The following is a 24,467-nucleotide window of genomic DNA, read 5'->3' on the forward strand; positions in this document are numbered from 1 at the left end:
ATGATTATTTCTAGGTCATTATGTAATTACGTCGAATGCAATGGACTTAATGGAATATATAATTAATGTTATTAAAACTCAGTACATAAAGATTTGTGATACGTAATCATTTAAATTATTTTCTGTAAATGTAAAAATACTGCATGATAAAATTTGCAATGACTTTTCACTATTTTTCATATGCAAAAAGGTAAACAAGGAAAGTCACGTTAAAAAATGAAAATTTGAGCAATCAGCAGGAAAATACAAACTTACTGTAAGCGATTACTAGTATCATAGTAGATATATTTATACGAAACCAGTTTGTATAATGATGGGAAGTGGAATCCCGTTCCTCAGTTTTCTTTAGACCAGCATCATCGTTGAACGTTCACGATGACCACTCTACCGACCAAGATGCTTCTTCTTGAAATTCTTTTATTACTCATCGTGGTCCAGGAAAACTTTGCTCAATACCTTCCTCCAACACCGACAGTAGAACCTCTTTATCCGAAAGGATTGCGAATGTCCATTCCACGTGAGTAATTACTTCATCTTATTATTAGATGTTCTTCATTGTTCTTCCTGCGCTGTTTCATTCATCCTTGAAGAGGTCATTTACTTAAAACCTTCATTTTCAGCTTAATAAAATAATTGATGCAGCGAACGATGAACGGTGAAGATTAAAATATAAAATAAAATTTCTTCATTTTATAATACGTCTTTGTTTAATATTTTATTTTCTTAATACCTTGGCCGGTGTTACTATGACGCTACTTTTTACCTTATTTTTATCTACCATATCAAATACTAATTATAATTCAAAAATGATTAATTTTGAAGTTAAAATGCTTAAATTAAATATTCCGCGTATGTCAGCGTATTTCACAACTTCATCGATAATATTTCTGTTCGATACAAAATAAGCGCGATAAGCTTGTAACTGGGATTTCCTTATTGCGACAGGAAGATCTTAATGGATTTCTAAAATTAACATAGGCCATATGCATATCTCCGAAATATCAGAATGAATAATTACAAATGAATTTCAAATGAATCTTAAGCCATTAGGTACAACGTATAATTTAAGGATGCGTTCAAGATCCAACGATATGTATAATAAAAACAAGGAAAAAATAAGAAGAAACAATATTAATAATTCCGACTCCCTATAACGTCATCGGCGATCCAAGAATGCAATAAGAAAGAAAAAGAATATCAACAGGTAACAAAATGATGTTTTGCATTTAGATGAGGATGGCATCTCCTTGGTCGCCTATCATGTGAAATTTAACGAAGATTTCAATGGCCTCGAGGCAGGAACTATTGCCAGAGATATCGTAAAAGCTCGCAATGGTCGATGGACTTACGAGGATCGAACCACAAGGTTGAAGCGAGGCCAAACAATTTATTACTGGATCCATGTAGTTTACGATGGCCTCGGTTACAACTTGGTGGATCAACAGCACGAAGTAAACGGTCGGTCCCGAACAAAGATCGTATCTCTGAATACACGATATTATTAATAATTTAAATACAATTTTTAATCTATCCAGAGTTCTACAATTATGATGGAACGCCAGTAAGTGCACCCACTGGAGGCAGCATCGTTTGCGCGAGACCATCTGAGACAAGGACGTTCGAAACCGACCGCAATACTCCACAAACAAATCGACAAAATATCTGTCCAGGACAATTATTATTCGAAGATAATTTTGATACACTTGATTCTAGCCGCTGGAGGACCATCGAACGTTTCTCCAACGCACCAGTAGGTTTCTAATAATCTATCAATTATATAATGGAAAACCGATGGTAAAATTTATATCGTTACTCCTTAGAACTACGAGTTTGTAGTTTACAAGAACGATAGGAACAATGTAGATGTCTGGGACGGCGTTTTACATATTAGACCCACCCTCACTAATGTCGTGTTTGGAAGAGATTTCATTCGCGAGGGTACTTTGACGCTAGAGAAGTACGAACTTAATCATACGATAACATAAGATAACAGTGTATGATGTATTAAAAATAATTATATTTTTAGATGCACCAGCGAGATTGGTACTGCAAATTGCAAACAAGTAGGACGCGCACCGTTCATTCTACCGCCTGTAATAGCAGGACGTATAAACAGCAAACCATCTTTCCTCTTTTTGTATGGACACGTCCAAATTCGAGCTAAATTACCGCGTGGCGATTGGTTGTATCCTTGTAAGTTTAATAATTAATCATTCATAGCTCGAGTTACATAGGACCCAGTTGCTCGTTACTGTATTACATGTTCTTTGCAATCTCCGTTTCAGTGATAACGCTAGAAAGTACCGAGGGGAATACAGATGATTCGAAAGCGTATTGTGAGATCATAATAGCTCACTCAGTTGGTAATCCTTCGCTCCAATCGAAAGACGGAAAAGATTTCAGTGGACACCTTCTTCAGGCTGGCGGATACGCGGTCTCAAAGGATAACCAAAATAAGCAGAACAATCGGTTGAATCTTCTTAGTAAAAATTCAAGTTCGTTATGGTCGGACAGTTATCACGTATTCGACTTGATATGGAAACCTGGCCAAGTAGTGGTCAAGGTTGACAATGAACAATATGGCGAGCAACAATTGCCACCTCTATATGATACACCGGTTTGTACTAACTTACTATTTCAATACTGTACGTAGATTGCATACGATCATTCGTTATTAACTTTGCATATTATCACAGCTTTATCTGAACTTCGGCGTAGCGGTCGGAGGTCACGTTGTCTTCCCTAACACTTGCACGAGTGGTCTTTACGAGAAGCCTTGGAAGAATCTATCACCGAAGGTACATTTATCAATCAACTCCATTTAGCAAAAGTAGAAGAGCCTATTTAATTAAAAATACTTGTCCATTATTATAGGCACTGAATGACTTTTATCAAGCGGAGAGCAACTGGCTGGAGACATGGCATAACAGTGATACTGGTCTCCACATCGACTACGTTAAAGTGTGGGCAATCTAAGAACAGCATAGTCTTCAAGAACAATTATTAATACTCTAAACGCGTTTAAATTCTATCACTCGTTTTCCATCCGTTTTGTGATATCGCACGCTATCACAGAGGAGGTGCCGGAGGGACCAACACAGATGGTGGTAGTGGTTGTCGATAAGGTACACTATCGGGATGAAAGCCAGAGCCCAGTAACTCGATCAGCCACTGTCCACGATAACCATAGCGGTTTTGATAAGCATATGCAGCACGCGGTCCATCGTCAGGTCCGAATTCGAATGCCATCTTCTTCCTGGTGTCCGGAGCAGCTACTAGTCTCAAGAAATACTCTGCACTGTTTCGTGGCCATTCCAATAATCTTCCACCGGACCAGAGGTTCCTGAACATGCTCGTCCATCTTGTTGGAAACACCTCGAAGGGAATGGTCCTGGTCACGCGGGTCAAAACTGTACCGCTACACTCGACGATTATGCACAGCTGTATTTAAAATGAATAAAGGATTATATGATTTTATAATGCACTGTATTTTAGTACTCTACATCCGCTTACCGCAAAAACGAATGCTAACGCGTGGCAAACGCGCATTTTCGTTTGATGCTCCAGGTAGGAACAGGTGAAAAGCAATACCCCATTGTTCATCGTGTTCACTCACCTTTATGTCCTCCGGTTGGGTGACGATTTCGTGCACGGAATACATCCTGATCGATTGCAAATTATCATTCATCGAGGAACAACAGGCAGCATAGTTTTTTCAAACGACTCGCGCCTCTCGTTACCCGATCTCGGTCTTTTTTACTTTCACTAGCGGAGTTGCGACAGAGCAACGATATGCAAGCTGATTTCTTTCTTACATACACGGTATGCGAGTCTTTGGAAGCGACGGACACCAGTTAGTTGATATTCCGCGTTCGTCTCGCGTTCATCTACGTTTCGTACCCGTCATCGTTCCACGTGCCGTTTCCAGTTAGAACATGAATTTCCCTCGCAATTTGGTACTTAGAACTATGAACATTGCTTCGCGTTCTCTTGCAAAAATTTCCAGACTATAATCCAGGCATGGCCAACTGTTTTTCACGGCCGGACGAAATATTAAAATTGAAAAATGTTAAGCAAATAAAATTTTATTATGAAATTTGTTTACGAATAATTGTAAGTAAATCAATACAACAAAACCAAGACCACAGACGTCTCGCAAAATAAACATTGTCTCGCAGAACCGTTGGAATATCTACGCGCCTAATTCATTCGATTAATTACTAAAAATTAAATGTTAATATTGAAAAATTGTTCGCGGCCCACATAAATTCATTACACGGGCCGGATCCGGCCCGCGAGTTGGCCATGCCTGCTGTAGTCGATGATATACATATATGAGGGATACGGATGCAAAACTCACATTTTGTGGAAAAAATAAAGTACTTCATAAGGAACGAAATGAATAAATAATTGTATTAATGTACATTAACAAAGAAATGAATTATAACAGAACAGATAAATAATTGTACAAAAATAATGATGAGCTTTGCATGCATATACTCGTACGTACAGTTTCTGAACTTATACAAAATAATCGCATGTGCTGGTAACATGATTTTGTGTACAATTAAACTTTGCTATTTAATTCTATATCTAAAGTAAATTATAGTCATTGATCCCAGTGCTCTCTTATCGCAGGTATTTCTGACTTGTATCGTCTTCCTGTTTCACCCTGATACACTCCATGTATCAGCCGCTGAACCCATTAGTGTATTTTCATTCATTCACGACCTGATTCAGTATAACGTAGCGGGGATACCGATCATCCATGAGGCAAGTACAACACTCTGAGAAACAAGAAAGTAAACGTTAAAAATAAACACGTTCGATAAGGTAGCAAAAGGGGTGTGATTACTTGCGATTCACCGGCGATCATTTCACAGCGGACAGAGTGGGATTTCGATCCGGAAGTCGGAAAACAGAGAAGAGTCAAATACGAGCAGGAAAACGGTCGTCATGGAGAGATTGCTATTGAGAAGATCGGCATGGGTATCGGGTACAAAGGACCATGGGGAACGCCTACGTGAATGCTGATCGGTGACAAAATCAATAAACTGTAAAAAGAAAAAATGTATATTAAAAAATTAATCGACTACGTGGAGGGTTGTATTGCTGGCTAGTATTTGAAAAATAAAAATATGAAAACCAGAGTAGATGTGAATCTTATAATTAGAGGATCACTTTGTTGAAGAATAGGTGATCTTCTAATTATTTTGAATACATATCTTTACTATCCTACAATTAAATGTCGAGAACTATGCGAAACTACATTCTTTCTTCGACCTTGAGGAATTTCAACGCTATTAGTCGACGAATTTCGAGGAACACACGAGCCATCTTCAAGGTTCCTATGCCCATCGCGATACCATCAGGAGTGTATTACGTGCAGAAACGCGCAAGGTACGGTATGTCCCGTTCGACTTTCACTTGATGGCATCGAAGAAAGAACGAGGTGGGGAAGCCGAAGAACGGTATCGGACTTCGGAATAAGCCAGGTAAAAGGTGGAACCAGAAAAACGGAAAGAGCCGATCGTACGGGCCGTAGTATCGTCTTCCATAGTGTTTTTTCATGAAAATATAATCTCAATTTGATCGTTCCAATAAAGAAAATCATAAGAACATTCTAATTCGGTGTTACGTAGAGTGTTAACTTTCAAAACTTTCTTCTGGCAAGCTGATAGCGTTTGAACCCGCCTAACAGCGATGGCACGACACGGTTCTGTAAGTAAATTGAATCAAAGTTGCTGGTAAACAATATATAAAAATAAAATAAAATTGATCGTATGCAGCAAGTTTGTGCATTGAAGAGGATTTATTTCAAGAGCGGAAGATTCTTTGTAAAGTAAATCTCAAAATACTGTTTGACCCACTTACGGTGCACATGCCACATAAAATGATAATTTTTTCTTTTCTCTGGATTTTTTCATTCATTATATGAAAACGTTTATTGCGTAAAGCACACACGCATACACGCACACATGAACGAGCTTTTTGCATGGTTCTACATAGTTAATTGACCTACTTTCAGTGGACGACCATAATCCTAGCGACAATAATTGTCGCGTTTTTACTTGGATTAATTACGGAAAACGCAGCTACCATAGCACAACCAAAAGCGCCTAATTTTCAATATTTTGAAAGGTAAGGAGATACACCTAAAAACGAAACGACAATTATTATAAGAAAAATATTAATGGAATTACAATACATAATTTCATGTGTTATATTGGAATACAAATGAGAAAACAATTATTTAAAGGAGTTTCAAAGATCACACAAATATATATATATACTGTACAAATAATTACAGTAAAAATACACATCAACTATTTATAAAAAGAAAACAATTACAAAGATTTTTTACCTGATCATTTAAAGGCCTAAATACCGTTACCCATACTACGATGAAAATGGCAGAGGAAAGTTGCTCTACGGTTATGGAGGACCAGATCTATACCAATATAAAACTTACAGCGCACTCGAGGGAATCCATTAACAAGAGGACACATGAATTATTACTATACAATGAACCAATCGATGATCTTTCAATGAACTGCAATCGTTACTGCATAGGGTGATAGTTTGTTAAGTGATATTATAATATTATATACATATACACGAATTTGCTTCCGATTGCAAGAAATCTTTTTACTATTTGCAAATACGTAAATCATTTATATTTCCTTGTTATCGGAAGCATATCGGGTTTCTTAATGAAATTAAGGAACATTACAAGATCGTTTATTTTCCCAATTATAATTACTTGTATTTTTTTTTAAATGCAATCGATTCGTGTACTTAATTACGTCGTAAACATATGTTTCTTTGTCACGGATTATGTTTTGTTATTATTCTATAACATCGCGCGACCCAAAAGGATACAGACAGTAGTAAAAATCAGTGAGAGATGTGTGTTATTTTTTTTTCAAAAGACAAGTTGCTTTGTTAGTAAAATAGATTAGAAAAGATGTATTAGATAGAACAATATCATGGTTGATTTGATGCGAATATTACTATAAATACGATTGCGAATACTATCGTTAAAATTCCTCCATTCTCTACGAATAATGTGTGGAATGTGCTTAGAGTAACTAGAATCTATGATGTGTTTCAATATCAATAGTCACCGTGAAGTCGAGAAACGGCTAAATTCTAATTCTAAAGTTCACCTATCGTAACACGTCAGAGAGTCTGAAAATTTGTAAATGTTTAAAAACGCAGTCATTGTAAATCTTACGATTAATTAAACGCGTGGAGAGCACGAACGTGTTCGTTCTGCGACAAGTGCACATACAAGTTTTACAAATGTGCAAGCATAGTCGAGTGTTATAGCGAGATACTGTTGTTAAACAAACGAATGACTACTACCCGTACGATGTGTGTTGGGTTATTATTTTATTCCATATGATCCTTGTCCGCCTTATCTTCGGCAGACTGCAACTGTCATACAAAATCCATTTCTGATTTACTGTAATATTGTGTACCTGCTCGTCGCCTGTAAAGTTGTCTTTCAACGAACTTCTTTATCTCGCTAATTATAAATACACTTGACGTGAGCGCGACGAGGAACAGGATGTCTGTTAACAAATAAAAATGTTTCGTTTAAGAATTTGACGAAATTTCTTACACTTAAAACACGTACCCTTTGCCCAAAGAGCTTCTGTTTGGAAAACTCGTTGCAATGGCGGAAAGTAGATCACTAACATCTGCCCTATTACTGATAATGTTACAGCTACCAGGAACATTTTATTACTCCACAAACCAATAGTAAATATTGATTTTGTCTAAAATATTACATTTATTTTACGAACAATTGTATCATACTTCTATAACGATAAAAAATTGTATTTTCTTACCTGTGATCTACAACTCAGAGCATTAAACATATCAAAGAAAACAAAACAGGTAAATGTCATGGTTGTGTCTCGTGCGGTATGTCTTCCATCAGTCGTCATCTAATTAAAAACCAAAAAAAAAAATGTAAATTTACGCAAATAAATATGTACTCGCGATATAAAATACTTCGCACCTCTCTATTATAAACCCATAAAGTACCAAGAATGATAATAATAGCTGATAACAATACATTAACAATTAGATGTCGTGTTATCATTGGTTCTTTTGTGTTACGCGGTTTTTGTTTCAAAACGTCCTTATCAACTGGTTCAACTCCAAGACTAAAAATATTCATACGTATTAATATTACATCATAATAATGTTTTACATAATCCTTTCAATTTCTAAAATACCTTTGAGCGGGTGGACCATCCATAATAATGTTGATCCAAAGGATTTGCATTGCATTTAGAGGATTTGGTATTCCCATCAAGGTGGCAAGAGCAATTAGAGAAAGAGCAGCTATACTAGTACTTAATTGAAATCTTACAAAATTTCGTATATTATGAAAAATTCCTTTCCCTTCCTCGATGGCAGCTCTAAAAAGTTATATCATTGAAGAGAAAAGGGATACAGAGGGAAAATATAGATTATTAAACAAGAGAGATATGATATGTACATGATAGTTCCAAAGTCGTCGTCCACTAAAATCATATCCGCCGCTTCTTTACAAACGTCGGTACCATTTTTACCCATAGCTATGCCAATATCTGCTTTCTTTAAAGCAACTCCATCGTTTACACCATCACCAGTCATGCCTACTATGTTTCCCTCTCTTTGCAATGCTTTTACGATACACAATTTATGCTTAGGCGTGACTCGATAAAATACACTAACATTACTGATGCATTGTTCTAATTGGTGTTCAGACATCAAGTCGATCTCATCTCCAGAGATAAGTCGCGAATGAAGTACATCTAACCCAATCATACTCGCTAAAAGAAAAAAGCAAACGTGGTGCACTATTCTCGCAAAACTTTTACAAACCATGGAAGAAATTTATAAAATACTGTACCTATCGCAGATGCAGTTTCTTTTGCATCGCCTGTAACCATTTTAACTTTAACACCGCTATTTATCAGAGTTGTTATAGCTTCACGTACGTGCGGTCGCGGAGGATCGCATATACCCACAAGACCAACATATGCTAGATCTTGTAACGATGTGCCCCGTGCTAATCCAATTACTATAAATATATATAAATAATAAAGTATACATGTTATAATATGCTACCATTAACCGTACTATAAGGTACCTCTTAATCCTTGCTGCCCGATGTCATAAGCTTCGGCTAAAAATTCTTCGTCTTTCTTTTCACTCAGAGCACATACTTCACCATTAACATAATACTTGGTACATAGAGGTAAAATCTTTTCCACAGCACCTTTTATAAAATATACTTCTTGCCTATTCTGTAACATGCAAAATAAGAAAAATAAATTGAACATTAACTTTTGAGAAGGTAACATTAAAAAAAATTACATACATTAAAACGTTATTTTACCTCTCCGTATTTCGGTGCACATTTCACAGCCATCATCTTTTGCTCGGATGAGAATGGATATTCTTGTAATCGCATATACTTATCAGCGACACCGTACATTCCATATTTCAACGTTAATGCCAGCAATGCACCTTCCGTTGGTTGACCAAGCAGAATATCGCCCTGTATTATAGCGTTATTGCAAACACATGCAACTTCCAGCATGTTACTGATAGCGGTACGGGCAAGGTCGAAATTGTCGCATTTTCGAATTCGTACTTCACCCTTATCGTTGTAACCAGCACCAGTAATATCAGCTATATATCCGTCAGACGTTACCAGGATAGTTGCGGTCATCTCATTCTTCGTAATAGTGCCAGTTTTATCAGAACATATTACATTCACGCAACCTACGCATTAATAACATATTTATACATCTGGATCAGATAAATGTTATGCAAGTATGTTCATGTGTTCGCTTACCGAGCGTTTCAACTGTTGGTAATTTCTTTACAATGACTTTTCTTTTAGCCATTCTCATAACACCCAATGCTAATGTTACAGTTACAACAATAGGTAAACCTTCTGGTATAGCTGCTACTGCCAAACTTACACCGATGGTAAACATTTCAAGTATCGCTTTCCCTTGGATCCAGCCAAGAAGCATAATAATCCCGATAATACAAAATGAATATAAGGATAACTGAGTACCCAAAATATCCATACTTCTTTGAAGTGGCGTTTTGGGAGCTTCTTCAGCTTGCATCATTGAGAAAACTTCACCAAATTCACTCTTTTCTCCGGTATTCACTACTACACCCTACAAAATGCTTTCTTTTAGTATTCGTAAATTACGGATACGTTTAGTACTTTTAAAAATTTAACTAACTTTTCCATTTCCGCAACGCACTAATGTACCCATAAACGCAATATTTCGTTTTGTTGTCAATCCATTAGTTTTAAGTAATGGAGCTGTTGATTTCTGTGCTGGTTCTGTTTCTCCAGTAAAACTGCTCTCATCAATTGCTAAATCTATTGCTTCAAATATCCTGATATCTGCAGGAACTCTATCTCCAATATTTAAATAAACTATATCGCCAGGAACTAAATTGCGAGCGAGAAATGTTTCTAAACGACCCTCTCGTAAGCTGTAAAAAACAAAACATTAAAAAATCATAGTATTATAAATTTTAATTTTTGGACATTTCCGGTTGTTGTAACAATGAATGGGTCTAACTTTCATCCTCAACCTATATCTTTGGTAAGTGAATGTTATGGAAAATAAGTTTCATCTTACTGATCTACTGATTGGAATTGGATACTATATCTTCTTTTCTAACAAGGCAAATGAATGCTCCATATAAAGGATTAATATCTTCCAAGGATCATAATTCTAAAGGAAATGTTAATTCATAAACATCTGATTAATAATAAACTTAAACTTATATTTACCAGTGACAAGCTGGTGGCACCAATTTATTTAATTCTTCTAAAGATTTTTCAGAGCGGTACTCCTGTACAAATGCAACTGTTACCACTATTATGATAGCCTGAAAGAAACAGATTTCATCAAGCAAATCTGTTCATACATAATTGTTGAATCTAAACATGGCATTAACACCTACCACTGTAATACTGACAGCATCATCAAATTGTTTCATACAAACACTAACAAATGCAGAACCAAGTAATAGTAGAATTAAGGGATTCTTAAACTGAAAAAGGAAGAAGAATTATGAATATATATAACAATTATTATAATTGTGTAATGGATACAACTATACCAAATATACCTGTTCAAGATATTTCTTCCATGTTGGTTCTTCTTCTTTAACACAAAATTCATTATATCCTACTAATTGTCTTCGATGATCAGCTTCCTGCCACCAAAGTCCTGTTCTAACATCAACATGTAGCCTTGCTGCTACTTCTTCAGCACCAAGGCTGGCTGATTCGGCTGTTGTTAACCACATCTCTGGTGTTGGATTTTTATCCTTCAGTAATAAGAATTATTTATTTCAGAGTATTTTTTTTTAATTGTTTAATAATAACACATACATAAGGATTACATTTTAACTTATATACATTAACAAGTTCCTATTCATTTTCATTTAAAAAGAAAAATTATTAACGCAATAATTTATTATAAATTTTTCACATTTTTATAACATGTACATACATACGAAAATGGTTAATATTTAATTTTTCGTTTATTTATAATAAATTAAATATAAATTTGTATAATATTCTGGAAGTAAATCTATCAAGATATCCATTGTGCCAAATTAATCATCAATTTGTTTACATTTTACAAAACAGGACAGTAATTAACTCCAAACTTAATGATTAGCTTCATAACATATGCATCGGATTTTCTGTTGACGTTACAACGTGTCAATATTACAAGAATGAATCAATGTTTATTAAGATAAAATATTTGTATAGCAAATATGAGAAAGATTTAGTATATCTTATGATTAACAATTATGTTAAGAAGTGTATCTTGTAATTAACATAAATATATTAATAGGTATAAGTGCATCGTAAATTCTAACCTTCAAGAAATTCACAGAACACCAATATTGAAATGCATATATAAATTTTGAATTAATTTTTTTAATCTCTAAAACATGTTGTTACGATATTATACATTTATGTGGATTAAAAGAAAACCGAAATGTGGTTGATACCCGTCTCATTACGTATTGAGTATCCAATAAGCACGTAAGAAGTATTTATCATTCAAAGTCTTTACTCAGGTGTTTTATTCATGATACAGATATAAATATAACGTGATTAAGCGATAACTTACTGTCGGATATTATATACGATTTTAATTTTATATTATTACATTTGGAACCATTGAAGTAAAGACTGGAACAATGTTCCAGTACTTTCGACTATACGAACTTATTTCTGGATCGTGAAACAAGGATTGACTTTTCCCGAGACATTTGGATTTATGATAAAACCTATTATCAGATCATAGATATAAATCTAAAATTTTTCCTAAAATGTATATACTCGCATTATATTTATCATATCAAATTATCCACGTTTACCGCTTGGGCTTCGAAGTAGCCGCGCGCTACCTAAGTGTACCTCTTGTCGGTAGTTAATTATTAATTCCCGGAAGTAAATTAATGGTCAATTATTAGTAACGTGTTTGATAATCGTGTCTAATATGTACTGACAGAATTTATGGAGAGTTTTAAATTCTTTTTCTCCGCAATTATGAAAGGAATACGTTAGTAATACAAGGAATAAGATTTATTAACGTATAAAATCTACAGGTAACAATGGAGAGCCTGGCAGGTGCTGTTGGCAGGGTAAGTATTCGATCGATACCGAAACATTTGAAGACACTACAGTTGCAAAATGAACCTTTCAAACATGTTCCAGATTTCAATTTACATATTTTGCGTAAACTATATTTAATTTTATAACATTCTAGTTAAATCGCATACATTTAATAGGCATGTAATTTTATTACCCTAAAAAGTAAAAGAATGAAGGGACGCGATAATAACAACTTTCTGGTTAGTAGCATAACGTTTAAAATTATTTTTACCTCTTTTAACGTTGCATCTTCGCTACGTTCTTTGTTGGCGGCGTTGTCGAGTTCATTTTCGTCGAAAAGTTGTTCGTATTTTTTATTCGCCGTGTCTTTCATTTCTTCGAAGTGACGTGGTTCTCTTCTCTATCACTTTCCTGTTAACCGACAACTAATGCCACAACACAATATTTATTTTCTTTATTTTAAAGTCAAACTGCTATGACGACATTTTTGCTTAATTATTAGATACTGAAATACAGAGCTCATGGTTCAAATGAAATTCTATTAAACCACGACAATACTACATTCTATTGAATTTAGCTACGTGTAACTCTGTTGTGTATGTGTTGGTTAAGTGTACTGTTAATTTCCAGTCACGCGAAGGTCGAATGAAAAGTTTTTTAATGATCCTTGACAATCGAGCATTTCCAAATAAAATATAAAACAATGGTTCTCTATGTTTCACTGGAGTATTTTAATTGGCACGATTGCAAGATAAATTCAAAGATTTCAACATTTCGTTGTGGAACGATTTAAGGCAGTCTCAACAGAATTACATTGATTCCTTTGAATCACATTATAGTAGTAACTGTTGCGATAACTATAAATATTTTAAGATAAGTAATCAATATTGAATGAAAATTATTTGATTATTTAATAAAACGATAATAAGATTCAAGCAAAGCACTCGCTTATGTAATTTATATATACAATTCTTATCGATTCGAGGTAAATCTATCGGAAGCTTTATTGTAATATAATCAAATTGTTCGGTTCAGTGTGTTGTGTGCGCGTACAATTCGTAATCAAACAGGCATGTATATACACCGAGTTCACCAGAGTCCATAACTGCGACGCGCAGGTTGGAAGATGGTGGGAGAACTTAGCGAGCCTCGAACTCCCACTCCGTTAGTCGCTTAAACCGCGAGTTTAATATATAGGGTGAAACAATAGCACGGTTGAATAGGAAGAATCACTGATATGGAAGAATACAGAATGATACACGTGAGTAAAAAGCCATGCTACCCGTTATACGCTCCAAATGATGCACTTTCGCGTAGATGCCCCGCGTGGATGCGCCTCAGCGACGCTGTGCGCATGCGTATGGGAGTGAGCCAATCAGGGCGAAGATGCGCACGAAGATGCGCAAACTGGTCTTTTCGGAGTTATGGACTCTGGTGAACTGCACTGTATACTACATATTACACGGCACTCGTAACAAATCAATAGCGACGTTTTGTCAGTAAATGTATACGAACTCATAGAAATTTTTACGTATAAAAAAATAATTATATATAAATATTCTCCTACCCTTAAGGATAGTGTAACCTTGCTACTATCCGAGGCAGGTCGAAGGATTGAGCTCTGATGTGCTACCACGTAAAACACTCGCGATAAATTATTCACTGAGCGGAAATTGTGTATGGTTTAATGGGGCTTGAAACTGCGTTTCGAAGGAGTTAAGTAACTTTATCTTATACAAAATATGGATATACTTGTACAAAAACGTTAGAAACACGATGTACGATTCATGTATAATCAGTATAACTGACAAGGTAGAACGATGTAGCGAACAACGCCACTTGAACTGTACTGGTTGTACTGATCTGGGGATGCGACTTATATATAGAAGAGATTTGCACGTGTGTTATACATGTGTGTATGCGTATATGCCAATATATTTGTGTGAGAAGTAGAGCAGAGTGTGTCGATTCAGCGTACGACGACCTTAAAACTACTGCATTTCCAAATTCGCGCATAACTTGTCTTCTTGATAATTTAGAATATATTATATTTAAGATTTTAAATTGAAATGTTCGATATTAAAGATGAACGAGTTTATCGATATCGAACGATTTAGCTTTTATTAACAATTTAAAAATATACTAATTGATATTGATAGAGAAATGTATTAAGATAATGTTATGTTACCCCTTACTAAATTCTTAGGTTTATATTGTTGTACAATTTCATTGATTATTTTTTGTATCAAAATAAAAGGAAATTAAATAAGAAAATTTGAATTTTACATCCCAATCGCAACAATTTTTTAATTGTTGGAAGCAACACAGTGGCGCTGGGTGCATTTGTTTGGATCAATTTATATGAGCGGTAATTTGTATACATTTTCAAGTGCCGTGCACTGGTAACCTCAAATGGAAAAACTGAAACCGGTAAAATATGTCTCGAAAGGTGTTAAAATTATTTGCCCTTCGCCGGAAGAACTTAGCGTGATAACAAATAATATTAAATGCGAAAAATGTGGACTCGTATTTAAAAATGAGCCACGATATCGTTTACACGATCTTAAAGTTCATCAACGTAAGAATTTAGATAAAACAATAAAAGAAAATGTTCAGTATCATTGTCCTGTGGAGTCTTGTATTTATGCTCCAAAAGCCGAAAGGCATTTTAATAGTATGAAGTATCTTAAACAGGTTAGTTCTATGCCATAAAATTGCATTAAAAAATTTATCTCTGACAAAATTTAATATTCATATATATATTTAGCATTATCTTAAAGTACATGCCAAAAAGACACATGCATGTACTCTTTGTGATAAAAGTTTTTCTACTGAAGCAGCTAAAGAAGGTCATATGAGAGTATGTGGAATTGAATTTACATGTTCATGTTCAAAAACTTACACTTCTTATGAGGCATTACTTACACATGCAAAAAGATCATTACATACTGTAAATAATAAGTATAAAAATTCTTTGAGGTAAGACAAGTATCTGAATGTTTTATAATTACATTTGATTGTTGATTATTATTGGTTTAAATCATAATTTAAATATATTTTCAGGCGTGCAAGTTCAAAAACCATAAGATTGATTTTACCAACTAGTCAAACAGAAATAAATAAATTAATTACAATTTTACCAATAAATCAGAGTGAGAATAAAATATCTAATCACAGTAATGGTACCACCCAGAAACTTACTTCAGATATAGGAGTACAAACAGATGAGCATAGAAGGAATAAAAGAATATTAAGTCCATCAAAACACACTAATAATAGTCACTGTCATAATGAAAAACGTGAAATATCTAAACAGACTCAAACAAACATATCTCAAAAGATCAGACAGAATGTAATGTCTATGGAAACACAGACTACAGCAGCCCCACAGACATTTAAAAATACATTAAGAATACAAAAACATAGGAAAAACTCTGTATCACAAAATTCTGATTATACATTGTTGAAGGAAGACCTTAATCTTGGCAATTTTACACCTTCAAATTTATTTCCTAGCAGCCCACTACCGCTTCGTCACGATGATGGATTACAAGACTTTTGGGAAGATAAAAATACATCAGGTACTCAGACAATACCAGAAAAAGATATGTTTGAAGTTCTCAATGATAATGTTACTCAAACAGAATTCGAAACATTTTATGACCATAGTACAAATCCACTGATACAATGCGTTCCAAAAAGTACAGTTGCACTGATGACTTTACCTTATGTTGAGGAAACATCCTCAGTTGGTGGAGGATATTCTTTTGTGTCCTCAAATAGCATATCACGGTCAGATCCCATGCTTACAGACAAAACTTTTGATGACAGATTTAGCAGTATAGAGACTCAGACTGAACAAGCTTATTCACAATCGTTCTTTGATTCGGATACCTTAACTAGATCATTTACATTAAGTTCTACCATTGAAACACAAACCACAAACAATCTTGACAACATGGAACTACTGTACAGTAATACATGCACTCAAACTTGTAATGAAATACTACCATCTGATTTGGGATTATCAAATATTCAAACTCAAACAGCGTGGACTCAGCTCGAGGATACCACTGTATCCACCGAAACGCAAACAAAATCACTGATATGCGAAACGGGTTGTAATATACCGATAAGTGCTTGTCGCTCCTGGTTAAGTACCCAAATTAGTCATACTGAAACACAAACTGATTTACTGAGTATTTTTGAAGGTCTTCAGTAATAAAATATTTAATTCGTTAAAAAAAAAATACCTTTAAATATAAAGTCAAAATAACTTGCATTTAATAGATTTAAGATTAATTTCTCTCTACTGTTATTTAATACTTTGATATTTTTTATATTTTATTACGAACTAATTACTTTTATGTTCCTGTATATGTGCAATTTGTTAAGTAAGTAATGTATGCATTGATTGAAAATTGCATTTTCTTAAAGATTATATTAAGGTTTAAATATTGTTTATGTGTATTAATAGAATAAAAAAATACACATTATAGATAGTATGGTTCTATTATACGTAACTTATTACCAAATCCATTAATTATAAACCAGCCCAATGTTACTTACTTTGAATTTATATTTAAAAAAGGAAATAATACTAAAAGTTTTCGATAAACTTTAGTAAGAGTATTTTTTAACTTAAAAATAATTTTTTCAAATGATTTCATCCCTAATATAAATTAATAGAGTTAAAGGTTTATAAACTAATAGTAATCATAGATTTTTGTGTAACAAAACTAAATGTAGATACGAAATATAATATTACTATTATGGTGTATATTGAAAACCATTCTTCATTGTAGGTATCCACAAATTTGAAAATGTTTTCACAATGTATATTATGAAGATATAAAATACTTTATTATAGTGTTAGAATATGGGTTTTAGAAATTTTCAATGCAATTTATGTTTTAATACATGTAAATAGCCGTGTAACCTTTAAATTTAAATATTTGAAGTCGTTCGTGTGTCACATACGAAGGCAACTTTTTAAGAACTTGATCTTTTGTATACATGTATTGTTACTACACTATTTAGAAAAACACATCTGTTCCTCGATTTGTATAATTACAACCTTGTTTAAGAGGACTATGTATCCCCTTAAATAGAAAAATACATAGAAGATCTGGTCTGCTTCAAATCTAATTGTTTAGCTGAAAGTTTAAACATTTACAAAGAAATGAAATATGTAATCTGAAACTGTACACGTAACATTGTCATTATAACTATTAAAATATTGTTTGTTAACAACTGTGTTGGAATCATAACTTAAATCCCACCCAGTGCTTTACTTTATGGCTTTATAGTTTATAGCAAACGATTTCGTGTGTAAATATAGGAATTAAAATCCTTAGTTCTTTTTTTGTTTGGAACCAGTTTAGGCTACTTTCTAACTCACACTTGTTACCGGAAGTTAAAATTATATTCAGAATGGTTTATAGATTTAATCATCTCTAAAATGTGCTTAACATAAACGCGCGAGTTCCAGGAACTTATTAGCAAAGGCTGGGAGATACACCATGGAAATTAAATAAGGATAATATACAGAAAGAAGGATACATAAAAATGTATTAAAGTGCAGGACCAGCAGCATTATCTTCGTCAAAATCCGGTAAAAAATCTTTGGTCCGGTCTTCTATCCTATCTACATTCTCAAGTGCAGAAGCTAGTACTCTTAAATTGTCCACTCCGGACATCAATTGCCTGCAAGAATACCGTTACATCATTTAATTTTTTAATACTTAAACTTAATTGACATGTACGTATTTACCTTAATGATACTTCTGCTGATGAAGCAGCACTTCTCAAGTCACTAGCTAGTCTTTTTACTGTTTGATCAGCATTTGAAGAACCACATTCGTTTCTATTTCCCGCTGTAAGTCCAGCTTTTAATTCTGTATTTTCTAATCGTAGCAATGATAGTTCTGTCTAAATTAAGATCATCTTTTTTTAGCATTTACCAATTAAGTAAATATTTAGAAAGATAAAATATACACCCACCGTTAACGACTTGATTTCCTTTTTTAATGATGAAACAGTACTTTCAGCATTCACCGCTCTTCTCTATAGAACGAAATTAAAATTATGAAGAATAATCGAATACATGAGACGCAAATACATTTTTGTACATACTGTACTACGTTTCAAATTATCTTCCACTTGTTCCATAGCTTTCTCAAGATGAACTGTTTCCTCATGTTCCACTGCTCTCCTAGATGTTAATTCCGATTCTAATAATTGGATTCTATAATAAACATAATACACCTGAATTAGAGATACACTCCAATGTATGATCAGTATTCCTACAATTACCTTTCTGATTTTTCACTGATTTGTTTTTGAGCTAGTTCTAACTCATAACGTAATCTTTCATTTTCTAATAGTAACTGGAAAATATATACATTATAGTGATGAAAACAATGGAAATGTTGAAAATTTAAACTTGCAAAGTTTTTTAAATGTTCTTCATAGCTTGTTAAAGTCAATACTTTAATTATTTACCCTCCTTTCTGTTGGCTCTACACTATTTGGAATAGATCCAGACTCTGCTGACAATGTTGTCCTATTATGAATAGGGCCATCATTTAAAAAATCTGGTAAAGATTTTGGAATATTTGCTTCATTTGTTCCAGAACAGTCTCTCGTAGTAATATTTGAACCAGGATGAGACTCAGATACAGGTATAGGTAAATCTAATGGGAACCCTAAATGAAGATCAGCATAAGTATAAAATTGATTGTAGTTGAAATAATGTAATAAGACATTCTACAACTACCTGATGATTCTGGATGTTCAACAGAGTCTACACTAGATCTAACAAAGGCAGGTAAATTTAAATGAGCAGAACTTATATTTGGTACTGACTGATTTCTATTAGATAACCCTTTATCTATGCTTCCAGTTAAATCAAATGGAAGGTCACATGAAGCACTGGACTCACTTTTCTTTGACTCATTTCTAAGTCTATTTTGCCTTTGCTCTACACTGTTTAATGCAAAGTCAGGAAGATTATCAACATCTGAAATAGTCTGTTGCTTTTGTTCCTGATTCAAATAATATTGTTCTATGACCAAATGATCTTGTACAAAATCGGGTAATTCAGTTGGATTACGAGGATAAACTGTAGAATCTTTTTCTAAATTAAATGGACTTGGTGTTGGAGAAGAATAAATCTTTGGACGTGCCCCAACATTGTGATAATTCGTTCGTGAACCATTTTTTAAAAAATGTTTAAAACTAAAAGGATTCTCTTCGCTTCGTGATGTGTCTTGTCCTACGAGAAATAAAGAATAAGATATACGAAATCGATTGATAACTGAATTTTTATGACAAGTAATAGGTTATTTCTAACCTGCTTGAGATTCCCTCTCAGTACGATTTTTAACAAATTGCTCGTTTGACATGTTTCTGCAACCTCGACATCCTGTCGTTATCTCTTCTTCGGAAGATGAAGATGACGGAAACATGACTTCTCCGACATGACGCCTTACGTTTCTTGATACAGGTCGAGACAATTCATTACTTTTTTTACGACTCGCCATCATCTATGCAGAAGATCAACCTTACCGACAACCATATCATTTGTGTTGCAGTCAAAACTAGGTACAGTGTGCCATAGATAAGTTTAAAGGTCTGAGAAAAACCATGGCGCCGAATCAACGTCAACGTCAGCTTTTTATTTCAAAGAAAGAATTAAAAAAGTTAAATGGCAGAAGATTTTCAAAGTAAAGATAATATCTTTTCTTTTCTTTGATAGATAGTAACCGGGAAAAAGTCGTTTTCAAATCATATTCAATGAACATAAACATATTGTATATCAATTAACCTTCTGAAACAAGTTGCATTAATAAGAAACTTTATGAAACCTTAAGTGATTTTGTTTCTTAACTTAATGTATAACTAGTAGATTCTGTTTTGAATAATCCAAAGTAATAATTAGAAAATAAACATGAAATGAAGTAGTAAGTATAAATCAAAAAGAAAATTAAGCTTATATGTTTCAGACCAGAAGAATCCTCTGGTACTGGTCTTATTTATCCTGGTGTGGATACAGCATTTAAATTACTTTTATCAGCTAGATTTTGTTCAGCTATATGGAGTCATATAACAGATTGTGATGAGACCTATAATTATTGGGAACCTGTAAGGAATAATTCTTAGTTTCCTGTGATTTTTAATGATTTATATAAGTTTATATGTTTGTACTATATTTTTTTGTTTTAATAAATGAGTTTTATTTTCTAAGAATATTGCATTTTATCATTACATTTTAGAGTCATTATTTACTTTATGGTACTGGCCAACAAACATGGGAATACAGTCCACAATATGCATTAAGATCATATACATATTTGTTAATTCATATGGTACCAGCAAAACTCTATCATTATTTGTTAGAGCCTAATCCTGTTCTAGTATTCTATTTTGTAAGATGCCTATTATCTGTGGGTTGTGCATTATCTGAAGTATACTTTTATAAGTATGTATCTTCAATAGTCTTATATAGACAGCATGTATTAATAATAAAGAACTGATCAAATTTTTTTTTTTAGAAATGTATGCAGAGAATTTGGAATTCATATAGGAAGATTAACATTAGTATTCCTTATACTAAGTTCTGGCATGTATATTGCTAGTGCTGCATTTTTGCCATCTTCTTTTTCAATGTATGTTTATAAGATATTCATGTGAATAATGAAAACAATGATTATTTATAATGTGTCTTTTGTACAGGTATTTAAGTACCGTAGCTACAGCAGCTTGGTATGCCCGTCAATATGAATTAGCCATTTTTGCTACTGCTATATCTGCCCTATTAGGATGGCCATTTGCTGCACTACTTGGGTATCATTTATATCTATAATTACAATTATTGCAAAAATTCAAATTTAATAATAATGTGAACTTTAATGTATTTACAGAATACCAATTGCAGTAGAAATGTTAGTACAGAAACAAGAATGGGGTCAGTTCATAAAGTGGGTAATCATATCTGGTGTAGTAGTTTTAGTACCAGTAGTATGGATTGATTCAATGTATTATGGCAAACTGGTAATAGCACCATTAAATATTATAACATACAATGTGTTTACTAATCATGGACCAAATATTTATGGAACTGAACCGTTTAGTTACTATATTTATAATGGATTTCTGAACTTTAATTTTATTTTCCTGGGTGCACTTTGGGCTCCAATTGGATTGGTAATATTCTATAAATTTACAGGTTTTAAAAGATCGAAATTGTTAGTACTTTAATAAATTTTATATGTAGTTTTTAGTATGGTTAATTGTACCAGCACGACCGAGAGACCGTCTTTGTTTGTCTTATTGGTACTCTTTGGCACCATTATATCTTTGGTTTCTAGTATTCTTTTTCCAGCCTCATAAGGTGAATAAAATAAAAATTATTTACAATATTAAGAATAAATTAAAATATGTACGTATATATCTAAATATTTCTATTACAGGAAGAACGATTTCTATTTCCGGTTTATCCAATGATTTGCTTAGCTGGGGCCATAGCTGTGGATGTTATTCAAAAATTGTATTTCTTTATCAGAACAAAACTTAGTCCCTTACATATTGCTTATCATTATTTACAATATACTGCTCATATTACATTTTTTGCTATCTTAATATGTGGTCTCCTTGGTATATCAAGATCATTGGCACTATATAAAGGTATGAAGTTTTGTGTGTTCTTATTTTTACATTAATTGATTAAACATTTCAAATCAGGTTATTATGCACCAATGGAAGTAATGATTGATGCTAATAAACTTGGATTAGAGGGAGAAATACCTAAAGATATGTACATAAATTTCTGTGTTGGGAAGGAATGGCACAGATTTCCAAGTAGCTTCTTCTTCCCATCAAATAAGTAAGTTTTATTTCATCTTGGAACTTACATTTTACCTTTCTTTAAACATAACACAACGATATTATGTTTAGTTGGAAACTTCAATTTTTAAAATCGGAATTCAAGGGCCAGTTACCACAACCTTTCTTAGATCATGAAAATGCAACTAGTGTAATACAACCTTATTTCAATGATATGAACAGAGAGGAACCAACGCGCTATGTAAGTTACAGTTCAAAGTCTATTGTACTTAGAACTGCATACCACACAGAACGATTGAAATATGTTAATATTAAAATTCTTTATCGTTTCAGTTTAACGCCAATAAATGTCATTTTGTGTTAGATTTGGACATTGATATTGAAACAGAATTAGAACCAAATTATTCTCGATTAACCGATAATTTTACAATAATCAAATCAGCCAAATTTTTAAATTCCGCAAAGTGAGTGTACTGCCCTTATAGAAGTAATATATTTTATTACATTGTTTTGCATTTATTATTTATATTTCAGGTCTCATCAATTTTTTAGAGCATTCTATGTACCCTTTGTGTCACATAAATTTTGTACATACGGCTCATATAATTTACTACAAAATATTAAACTTAAAACGATCCCCCTTTTATCAAAAGACAAACATACAAAATCTTAAATTGAAAGTACAGAACTTTTTATTTTAATGAACAGGGTTTTTGTCAGGGAAGTTTTTCAACTACATTTCTGTACTTGATAATAAAAATGTAAGTGATGGTAAAAAGTAGTAATTAAAAACCATGATGACATTAAAGTAGTTATGTTTTCTTAATATATCACTGGAATCAAGTACAAGATTACGAATAATGTTCAGTTTCTTTAGATAAGAAATGTTTAGTAGAAGCTTCTGTATATGATTAAATGATATTTATTTTATCATTAACAAATTTTTGTGTATATATATGTGTGGCTATAAATAGAATATGAAAATGTGAATATAATTTTAATTGTAAATGTACTATAAATTGTTGTAATATATAGTTTAGTTCACTTTTTTATTAAGTATTTTTGTAAATCTGTATTTAATTGTCACGATATATTATAATTAAATAAAGCAATACATGATGTTTTATACTTTTATATAGTTATATATATTATTCTCCTGTTATCAAATAAATAGTTACAACTACTCGATTATTTATCAAGCAAATCATTTTGACAAGTAATAACTTATGAACACTCTTTATCGGGTGTTAATTAAATTTGCTTATCTAGGCATGATTAAGCATTCTTCACCGGCCTGGATTAAAATTAAATTTTTAGCGCCACGTGTACGGAACGACGCTTTTATCAGTTGAATGCAATGACTATAAATCTATAAAGACTGGACACGCCTTTAATCGCGAGCGATCTTAAATCTGTGCCACAAGAACGAGTACCATCTCCTCTATCTTATCATCAATATAATTTTTAATTTTACAATTATTTATTAACGAAATTATTATTTCTTAACTGAAATTTGTTGTTTTTATAACTTTTACGCGTGAATATCCTGTAAATTTGTATTAATAATTTATCTACAGTATTGAGAAGTAATTATTGTGTTTTAATAATTTGATTTTTATAACTTATTAAAGATCAAACAGTTATTAAATGCTATATATACTGTAATAAAAGTTACAATTTTTACAGTCTATTCATCGACGTTTAAGGTTTAAAAAAGTTATCAAGACTAAGAAACTCAATACAGGATTTTTAAACAATAGAATCAAAGGGAATCAAAATTGTCATCTATGCATGCCCCTGTAGGATGTGGTAAAGTAGACACGAATGTCGTAGTGGTTGCGCTCTATACAGGCGCACCCAACTTCAACTAGGGGTCCCTGAAACCCCCAAAATTGAACCCCTCGATAACAACAGTATGTCCCGTTCTTTATGTCTGCTGAAT

At 33.1% G+C, this 24,467-nt stretch overlaps 8 protein-coding genes across 10 annotated transcripts; 5 read left to right on the plus strand and 3 right to left on the minus strand.

Annotated features, from left to right (window-relative positions):
• Positions 1–309: 309 nt before the first annotated feature.
• On the plus strand, positions 310–3,063 carry LOC114874155 (beta-1,3-glucan-binding protein-like). Its single transcript, XM_029183159.2, has 8 exons — positions 310–517; positions 1,231–1,458; positions 1,536–1,750; positions 1,821–1,957; positions 2,027–2,193; positions 2,286–2,617; positions 2,697–2,798; positions 2,875–3,063. Exons 1-8 carry the CDS (start codon positions 376–378, stop codon positions 2,974–2,976), a joined length of 1,425 nt encoding a protein of 474 aa, XP_029038992.2. The 5' UTR covers positions 310–375; the 3' UTR covers positions 2,977–3,063.
• LOC114874161 lies at positions 2,976–3,661 on the minus strand. The gene is made up of 2 exons (XM_046286529.1): positions 3,617–3,661; positions 2,976–3,441 (listed from the first exon to the last, which is right to left on the minus strand). Exons 1-2 carry the CDS (start codon positions 3,659–3,661, stop codon positions 3,070–3,072), a joined length of 417 nt encoding a protein of 138 aa, XP_046142485.1. The 3' UTR covers positions 2,976–3,069.
• On the plus strand, positions 3,346–5,048 carry LOC114874166. Its single transcript, XM_029183185.2, has 3 exons — positions 3,346–3,956; positions 4,639–4,773; positions 4,884–5,048. The coding sequence occupies exons 1-3, from the start codon at positions 3,936–3,938 to the stop codon at positions 5,025–5,027; spliced, it is 300 nt and encodes a 99-aa protein (XP_029039018.1). The 5' UTR covers positions 3,346–3,935; the 3' UTR covers positions 5,028–5,048.
• A 965-nt stretch (positions 5,049–6,013) lies between these two features.
• LOC114873972 lies at positions 6,014–6,617 on the plus strand (the record flags this gene model as incomplete). Its single annotated transcript, XM_029182795.2, has 2 exons — positions 6,014–6,141; positions 6,379–6,617. Coding segments are annotated over 2 exons (246 nt in total), but the record flags the coding sequence as incomplete, so codon positions are not given.
• A 765-nt stretch (positions 6,618–7,382) lies between these two features.
• Positions 7,383–14,522, minus strand: LOC114874148 (calcium-transporting ATPase type 2C member 1). The gene is made up of 16 exons (XM_029183146.2): positions 14,247–14,522; positions 12,951–13,104; positions 11,173–11,373; positions 11,005–11,094; positions 10,832–10,929; positions 10,269–10,527; positions 9,863–10,199; positions 9,401–9,789; positions 9,152–9,308; positions 8,912–9,082; positions 8,516–8,831; positions 8,250–8,435; positions 8,030–8,177; positions 7,857–7,955; positions 7,643–7,784; positions 7,383–7,577 (listed from the first exon to the last, which is right to left on the minus strand). Exons 2-16 carry the CDS (start codon positions 13,050–13,052, stop codon positions 7,444–7,446), a joined length of 2,829 nt encoding a protein of 942 aa, XP_029038979.1. The 5' UTR covers positions 13,053–13,104; positions 14,247–14,522; the 3' UTR covers positions 7,383–7,443.
• Positions 14,523–14,773: 251 nt separating this feature from the next.
• Positions 14,774–17,929, plus strand: LOC114873484. Its single transcript, XM_029181860.2, has 3 exons — positions 14,774–15,373; positions 15,447–15,658; positions 15,743–17,929. The coding sequence occupies exons 1-3, from the start codon at positions 15,092–15,094 to the stop codon at positions 16,899–16,901; spliced, it is 1,653 nt and encodes a 550-aa protein (XP_029037693.1). The 5' UTR covers positions 14,774–15,091; the 3' UTR covers positions 16,902–17,929.
• On the minus strand, positions 17,519–20,285 carry LOC114873491. 3 transcript variants are annotated; one of them, XM_029181883.2, is made up of 8 exons: positions 20,034–20,285; positions 19,458–19,955; positions 19,184–19,386; positions 18,995–19,068; positions 18,815–18,926; positions 18,683–18,745; positions 18,453–18,610; positions 17,519–18,385 (listed from the first exon to the last, which is right to left on the minus strand). In XM_029181883.2, exons 1-8 carry the CDS (start codon positions 20,224–20,226, stop codon positions 18,253–18,255), a joined length of 1,434 nt encoding a protein of 477 aa, XP_029037716.1. In that variant the 5' UTR covers positions 20,227–20,285; the 3' UTR covers positions 17,519–18,252. The 3 variants fall into 3 exon arrangements, with proteins under 3 accessions (XP_029037716.1, XP_029037706.1, XP_029037726.2); XM_029181873.2 differs by having other exon boundaries at positions 19,455–19,955; positions 20,034–20,284; XM_029181893.2 differs by lacking the exon at positions 17,519–18,385 and having other exon boundaries at positions 18,490–18,606; positions 19,455–19,955.
• Positions 20,239–23,659, plus strand: LOC114873475 (alpha-1,2-mannosyltransferase ALG9). Its single transcript, XM_029181851.2, has 12 exons — positions 20,239–20,406; positions 20,686–20,824; positions 20,956–21,161; positions 21,235–21,348; positions 21,416–21,526; positions 21,604–21,886; positions 21,957–22,073; positions 22,153–22,366; positions 22,424–22,565; positions 22,637–22,766; positions 22,859–22,989; positions 23,060–23,659. The coding sequence occupies exons 1-12, from the start codon at positions 20,327–20,329 to the stop codon at positions 23,196–23,198; spliced, it is 1,806 nt and encodes a 601-aa protein (XP_029037684.1). The 5' UTR covers positions 20,239–20,326; the 3' UTR covers positions 23,199–23,659.
• The last annotated feature ends 808 nt before the right edge of the window (positions 23,660–24,467 follow it).

The sequence above is a fragment of the Osmia bicornis genome, chromosome 7 (assembly GCF_907164935.1).
Source record: "Osmia bicornis bicornis chromosome 7, iOsmBic2.1, whole genome shotgun sequence".
NCBI lineage: Eukaryota > Metazoa > Arthropoda > Insecta > Hymenoptera > Megachilidae > Osmia > Osmia bicornis.